Source organism: Amaranthus tricolor, chromosome 11, assembly GCF_026212465.1.
Source record: "Amaranthus tricolor cultivar Red isolate AtriRed21 chromosome 11, ASM2621246v1, whole genome shotgun sequence".
In the NCBI taxonomy this organism is placed as follows: Eukaryota; Viridiplantae; Streptophyta; class Magnoliopsida; order Caryophyllales; family Amaranthaceae; genus Amaranthus; species Amaranthus tricolor.
Genome location: NC_080057.1, coordinates 4,296,861 through 4,305,163, shown reverse-complemented (window position 1 = coordinate 4,305,163; position 8,303 = coordinate 4,296,861). Strand labels below are relative to the sequence as shown.

The window sequence follows — 8,303 nt, the reverse complement described above, 5'->3', positions numbered from 1 at the left end:
TATTATTATTATTATTATTATTATTATTATTATTATTATTATTATTATTATTATTATTATTATTTATATTATTATTATTATCATTATTATTATAATATTTATTATTATTATTATTATTATTATTATTATTATTATTATTATTATTATTATTATTGTTATTATTATTGTTTATTATAAATGTTATTATTATTGTTATTTTTATTGTTATCGTTATTGTTATTATTATTGTTATTATTATTGTTATTCATATTGTTATTGTTATTTTTGTTATTGTTATCATTATTATTATTTTTGTAATTATCATTATTGTTAATATTATTATTATTATTATTGTTATTATTAATGTTATTTTTATTGTTATTGTTCTTGTTATTATTGTGATTATTATTATTATTATTATTATTATTATTATTATTATTATTATTATTATTATTATTATTATTATTATTATTATTATTATTATCATTATTGTTATTATTATTATTATTATTATTATTATTATTATTATTATTATTATTATTATTATTATTATTATTTTTATTATTATTATTATTATTATTATTATTATTATTATTATTATTATTATTATTATTATTATTATTATTATTGTTATTATTATTGTTATTGTTATTATTATTATTATTGTTATTGTTATTATTATTATTATTATTATTATTATTATTATTATTATTATTATTATTATTATTATTATTATTATTATTATTATTATTATTATCATTATTATTATTATTATTATCATTATTATTATTATTATTATTATTATTATTATTATTATTATTATTATTATCATTATTGTTATTATTATTATTATTATTATTATTATTATTATTATTATTATTATTATTATTATTATTTTTATTATTATTATTATTATTATTATTATTATTATTATTATTATTATTATTATTATTATTATTATTATTATTATTATTGTTATTATTATTGTTATTGTTATTATTATTATTATTGTTATTGTTATTATTATTATTATTATTATTATTATTATTATTATTATTATTATTATTATTATTATTATTATTATTATTATTATTATTATTTGTGATTATTACTATTATTATTATTATTATTATTATTATTATTATTATTATTATTATTATTATTATTATTATTATTATTATTATTATTATCATTATTATTATTATTATTATCATTATTATTATTATTATTATTATTATTATTATTATTATTATTATCACTATTATTATTATTATTATTATTATCACTATTATTATTATTATTATTATTATTATTATTATTATTATTATTATTATTATTATTGTTATTATTATTATTATTATTGTAATTTTTATTGTTTATTATAATTGTTATTATTATTGTTATTTTTATTGTTATTGTTATTGTTTTTTTTTTTTTTTGAGAATTTGGAAAATATATAAATGAGAAGAAAGAATACCACTGGGCCCAGGACAAACCTCCCCAGCCGGCATAAAAAACCCCGGGAGGGGAAAAAGCCATTTGAAAGAGGGGAACGGGGCGCAGTCCACCCAAAACAGCATAGGGGTTGGGCTATGCAAAGCAAACAAGTTTGGCATCACACCACCAAGTGTACTACTGAATCACCTTACACACCATGGACTATTTGACCCCCCACTCCACCAAGGAAAAAATGTTACTAGCTCACCTTACACACTATACTATATACCTGGAAGAACCATCAAAATAAAAGACACCACATGCTTAAGACGTATGTTTTCTCTCACCTTTTACGTCTACGACAAACAAAAATATTTACACCTGCAGCACATTTGAGTCTATATTATATATGACATTTTGGGGTGCAAAGCTTTTGTACCCCAGCATCTCCTTTGCCCAGATTCCAATCCTGATCTTCAAAGATTGTACAAAGTTTCGGAGGTTTGGAGTCTTGTGGTTGAACTTTATTTGATTTCTTTCGAACCATAATGACCATATAACACATCCGAGGGTGAGGCCGCAGAACTTCCGCGCTTTACTGCGCTTTAGCAACCCGAGCCACTGAGAACAAAAATTATGACATCTATTGTGGAGGGCCGTAGATAATGACCACCATGTGAGAATTTCCATCCAAGTACACCAAGCAAATCTGCATGTAAAAATAATGTGAGAGTTTGATTCTATCTCTAGGCTACAGAAAGGGCATAAGGCGTCCTGGGGGTTAATAATCCCCTTTTCTACAAGGAAGTCTCCAGTTTTCAGTTTCTCCAGGTTTGCTAGCCATACAATCAGTTTTGCTCTTGGCGGGACGAAGTTTTGCCAAACAATGTTGATGATGTGTTTTGGTAGAGCGGGGGAGAAGGACTCGTTCACTTTTGCAGTAATACTCTTTGTTGGGTAGCTCATATCACCAGAGTGTTTCCACATAATACCATCTTGCCTTTGTCTGCTCGGCCCATTCCGGACAATGTATTCTTTGAGTCTGCGTGCATCTTCACTTTCCCATTGAAAGAGCGGTCGACGCCACTGGAGGTTCCAATTCCACAAGTTTCCATTCCATTCCCCCATCTGATATATGAGAGAGTCCTTTTGGGAAGATAAAGAAAACAGCCTTGGGAATATGCATTTCAAGATCCCTGTTTCACACCATTTGTCATGCCAAAAAAGGATAGAATTTCCGTCCCCTACAGTTAAGAGCATACCTTCTTCAACGATTGTTCTAATTTTTGCTGTGTCATGTTCATTACTGAGCAGTTGGCCCCATGAGCCTTCTCGAACTTTGATGAAAGACTCCGACGAAGCTTTGTCCCCTTTGATATTATGAACCGACTGGAGAATTCTTTTCCATAGAGTGTTGTCAGATTCGAAGAAGCGCCACCACCATTTGAACAGTAGCACCAGGTTTTTGTGCATAATGTTACCTACCCCAAGGCCACCCATTGCTCTCGGAAGCTGTATATCTGCCCATTTGACTGAAGGGCAACCCTTGTTTGAATTATTCCTTCCACCCCAAAAAAATCTTCTCTGTAGTTTCACAATTTTCATAACAATAGCTTTCGGCATTTTGAACATGCTCATGTAGTAGACGGGCAGGCTGTTCAGCACACTTTTAATAAGAGTCAGTCTCCCAGCTCTGGATAAAAGTTTTGCTTTCCATGATGCGAGTCTGTCTTCTATTTTCTTCACCACAGGTTTCCACGTAGAGCATCTATTCATATGATCACCAAGTGGGAAACCTAGATATGTAAAAGGGGGGCATGAATGGAGGCAACCAACACTTCTAGCGAGATCCTTAGCCCAAGCATGATCTTCCCGATTCCAAGAAATAAAACAAGATTTGCTATAATTAAGAGATAAGCCAGACATCAAAGCAAAAATATCCAGAATTCTAAAATAATTGATAATGCATGTGGGGTTTTTTGGAGCAAAAATCAGAGTATCATCTGCAAATTGGAGGTGTTCCAAGCTGACCTTTGCCTTTCCAACTTCAACCGCTTGGATCAGGTTCATGTGGTGTGCTTTTTTCAGAATGTGGACGAGAGCTTCGCTGACAAGGATAAACAGATATGGCGATAGGGGATCTCCTTGTCTCAATCCCTTCTCCATTTTGAACGGTTGCAACGGTGATCCATTCAGAAGGATAGACATGGATGCGGTGGAGACGCAGTTCATAATCCATTTAATCCATTTTCGTCCAAAGCCTAGTTTACCCATAACAAGCTCCAAGAAAGACCAGTTTACCGAGTCGTATGCCTTTTAGAAATCCAGTTTAATAAGAGTTCCAGGAATTCTCTTTTTTCTCAGCCATCTAAGAGATTCATTTGCAATCAAAACTCCATCAAGGATCTGTCGATTCATGACAAAAGCACTTTGGGATTCATCAATAAGAGTATCGATGACTACTTTGAGCCGGGTTGAAAGGATTTTGGCAATGATTTTGTATAGAGCGCCTACCATGCTGATTGGCCTGTAGTCGTCGATATCTGTGGGGTTTTCTCTTTTCGGGATCAATGTAACCCAAGTGACGTTCAGATGCCTGACCGAGTGTCCTAATATAAAGAACTCCAAAACAGATTCGTAGATTTCATCCTCGAGTACTTCCCACATTTCCCTGATGAATTTGAAGTTAAACCCATCGAACCCCGGAGCCTTATCAATACCACATGCCCAGACTGCTTTCTTTATTTCTTCCCTGGATGGTGTTGCTTCAAGGAGAAGAACTTGTTCTGATGAGACTTTTGGATGGTTTTTCAAGTCGAAGTCAAACCCCGGTATTTGATCTTGGGCGAACCTGTGCCTAAAATGATTTCTGATTCCCTCCTTGAGGTTTGCGACCCCAGCCACTCGCCTGCCATCTATGATTACCTGACTAATTTCATTTTTCTTGCGTTTGAAAATAGTCGAGGCATGGAAGAATTTCATGTTGTGATCTTTGATGTTAAAGCCATATGTTCTAGCTTTTTGTCTCCAGACTCTCTCTCTTCTGATGAGCCACTAGTGAAGAATACTACTTGCCGCTTTCAGTCTCGCCATCTCCACGGAGTCGAGCACTCTGTCTTCACCTTTCCTTTCCAAATCATGTATAACCACTTCCAAATCAGCTATCTTTTTGTCTATGACATCAAAGTTTTCCCGACGCCATGATTTCAAAGGGGTCTTAATGATCTTCATCTTGTTGTGTAGAGGTACATCAGGAATACTGCGCCATTCATTTGAAAGGAAAGCTTTGAAATGGGGGTTCATGAACCAAGCGTCGTAGCACCTAAAGGGTTTGGGACCCCAGTTTTCGTGAGGTACCAATGTTAAGAGTAACGGGTTATGATCAGAGGTGCTTCTGTTTAGGCCCATCAAGTTCATGTTCGAGAATTTTGTAATCCAAGATTGACTACATAGACCCCTATCAAGCTTGCTTTGCGAGTTATTCCGTCTCCAGGTAAAATTCACCCCATGTAGAGGAATATCAATCAAATTCAGATCATCTATCCATTCTGAAAATTCTCTCATACTACGGTCGCATGTGTAGGAGCCAACTCTTTCCCAAGCATGAAGTGTTACGTTGAAATCCCCCAGCAGCAATGTTGGCTTATTGATACGCACCAACTTTAGTCTAAGTTCCTCAAAGAGTGTGAATCTTCCCACTCTATCATTGTGGCCGTAGATGATACCCACACAGCATTCAAAGTTGTGTTCGATGATAGTGCCTTCGATAAGTATCCATCTATTCCCTGTATGTTGGACAGAGGCATTGAAGGTATTTGTGTCCCATACCGCAACTACACCCCCTCCGTTCGTAGCAGATGCAAATACTTCACAGATTTCAAATTCTTCGTTACCCCACATTCTTTTCATCCTGTTTTGGAGCGAAATTCTATGTTTGGTTTCCACAAGGCCCATGAAGGTGATCTTTTTCTTATCTACAAAGTTCCTAATGGACAAGCTTTTCTCCCCTTTCCCAATACCACGAATATTCCAGAAGAGGCAATTCATGTATACACAATTTTCAACCACCACCAAAACATTCAGGGCCAATTAGCCGGTGTTACCCTCCAAATTGAGAAGTCTTTTTGATTTTCGGAGTGCAGACAGAGTAGCCTTCTCATCATTTGATGAGATACCCAAACTTTTTGCAGTCTCCCACGTTTTTTGAGCTTCAACCAGGCAGCATGATGGGGGGGTGGGATGGGTTGTTTGAGGTAGATGGTTGGTCCATAGCTTTTCGAGGACGACCACGGGGTTTGGACGCTTTGCTGTTTGTGGAGGGGGTCAACGCCACAGGGGAGACAAAAACTACATTTTCATCTAACACAATCGGATCAAACCACACATGATCACGTACACAATCAAACTTATCACATATATGGGCAATTAAAGGATCATCAAAAGGGACAAGGCATTCAACAGAGCATTCTCTGTCAACAGGTTTATTGAGTATTTCACAAAGAACTGGTTCAACTATGTCTAAGTTATGGTGATCTCTGTTTTCCAGCTCCTTGATCCCATTATCCCCAGCATTCAATATTCTATCCTTTGGTTCATGAGTAACTTTGACAGTACCAGAATCATGTCCAGCTCCCAGACCAGTTCCTGAATCATGACTACTATTTTCCTGATTCTTCACCACTTTCAAATTGTTACTTCTGTAATCAGGATTTTCAACCACCTCAGAAGCTGTGACATCTGCTTGTGCCTCCATACAAGCAGACCTTCTGTTTTGCTCCCAACAGATCAAAAAATGTTGCTTCTTTGTTCTGTCATCACTGCACTCCCTCTGCTTCGTGGATGGTTCGAGACATATAACAAACTGTATCTTATTTCTGTTAAGAACATACATGCCCTCTGAAGTTTCCCGGACAGTCTCAAGTTGCTGAGCCCCGTACACCTCACAATCTGTGGAATCTGCTTGTGCCTCCACACAATCAGACCTTCTGTTCCTCTCCCAGCAGATTATGTTATGATGTTCTTTTGTTCTGTCATCACTGCACTTCCTCAGCTTTGTAGATGGCTCAAGAATTAAAACAGACTGTATCTTATTTCTGTTAGGAACATACTGCCCATCTGACTTTTCCTTGACAGTCTCAAGATGCTGGGTCCCAAAGTTATTCTTCGTCATTCTGAGCTTCAGCAGCTCCCTTTTATCAGGGACTACACCCTCCCTAGAGGCACTTGCATCCTCCCCATATCCTGACATACTGTATTTGAAATAGGCTACATTTAATAAAGCTTAATTATAAGTTTATTAAGCTGATTGGGGTTATTAAGTAAGTTAATCCGAGTAATAATATTATTATTTTGATAATATTGACTCAAGTATTTCATTTGTTAATATTTTCAAGAAAAAGGTATATTTTATTTAATGTATAAAATTCGTACAAAGAATACTTCGATAAAAGTGTATTTTGATTATATTTTATTAATTGATTACAATCTTATCTTTATAAAAATAAATTTAAATAAAGTATTGAAAAATAAATTTCTAAATGCAATTCTTATTCATACTACCAATTACTTATTTTATAAATCGCCTATTGTATCCTTACAACACGTGTTATATAAGATTGTCTTACGAGGAGACGACATTAATAGAATTTAATGGGTCAAAGCTAAAAATAAAACCCATTCTTATCCCCAATGTAAACCGACATCTCCCTTCACTCACGCACACACGCCTCCCCTCTCACGTTAAAATTTCTAAACTCCATCTCCCTCACATTCTCTTCTTCCTTGACCCCTCTCTCTCTCTCTCAAATCAGCCAACCGCCTACCTCACAACTGATCCAGGCCAGCCGCACCACGCAGCCACGCACCGTACCACCACCAGCCTCATGCAGCAGGCCACGGCAGCCCTGGCCGCGCGCCTCTCCACCCCTCTTCTACATTTAAATGGTGTTATCTTTGAACATGAAATAATTGGGGATTTTGTGACTCAAATTGAAGTTCAAGATTGCAAGGTCTTTCAATAGTGATTGAGGTAATCCACAAACTATTCTATTTAAGTATTAATTGAATGTTTTAAAGTAGTTTGGTATGTGGATTCAATTTGGTATGTGGATTCAATTTGGGTATCAACTTGAATTTAATTAGAGTATATGAGTTTAATTAGTAATTGGGTTCTTTGCTAGTGTTGATTAGTAATGGTTATATGGGTTTAATTTTCTAGTATCAAACTATGTAATAAGGATTCTGAAATTTCAGTCCAAAAGTAAGGTCCTACTGTTTTGCAATTTTCTGTATTGTTATGTTCGTTTTTAGCTCCTGATGTCTGCATGAGATTTGTAGAGCTTTGAGTCGCGGTCGTGTGGGCACTTGAATCGCCCCAAGATGAGTTCGTATGAGAGAGTTACGTTCAAAATAGTGAAGTACTAGCTGGCTGTCATGAAATCAATGAGAACCTTCTGTTTTGGCTATTTTGGGATAGTTTTGATTGTTTTTGGGTTCTGGTGTCTTCATGATATTTGTAGAGCTTCGAGTCGCGATCACGTAGGCACTTGAATCGCCCCAAAATGAGTTCGTATGAGAGAGTTATGACCAAATTACTAACAAGTGTTCTGTTATGATACTAAAATGGAATTTATTATGTGGGATTAGGAAGTATAAATAAATTGGAGGTTTAAGGTTATTTATTGAGTAATTGAGGTTAACTTAGGTTTATTGTTTTCCCTTTATGGATTGGTATTGTTGGGTTATGGATCTTAATTGAATAATATGAGTGTTTGGATCAACTATAAATTTGGGAACATATGAATTGATTGGTATTTTAATTATTGATTGTTATTCATGGTGTAGGAAGGTAATCCACAAGCAAACTACTATCCTATCTTTTAAATTTA

General features: G+C 34.4%; 1 protein-coding gene across 1 annotated transcript; it reads right to left on the bottom strand.

Moving 5' to 3' along the window:
• Positions 1 to 4,470: 4,470 nt before the first annotated feature.
• Positions 4,471 to 5,463, bottom strand: LOC130826467 (uncharacterized). Its single transcript, XM_057692055.1, has one exon. The coding sequence runs from the start codon at positions 5,461 to 5,463 to the stop codon at positions 4,471 to 4,473; it is 993 nt and encodes a 330-aa protein (XP_057548038.1).
• Positions 5,464 to 8,303: the final 2,840 nt, after the last annotated feature.

Coding starts and splice junctions, on each gene's coding strand:
- LOC130826467 (XM_057692055.1), bottom strand. CDS start 5,463: ATGAATTGCCTCTTCTGGAATATTCGTGGTATTGGGAAAGGGGAGAAA.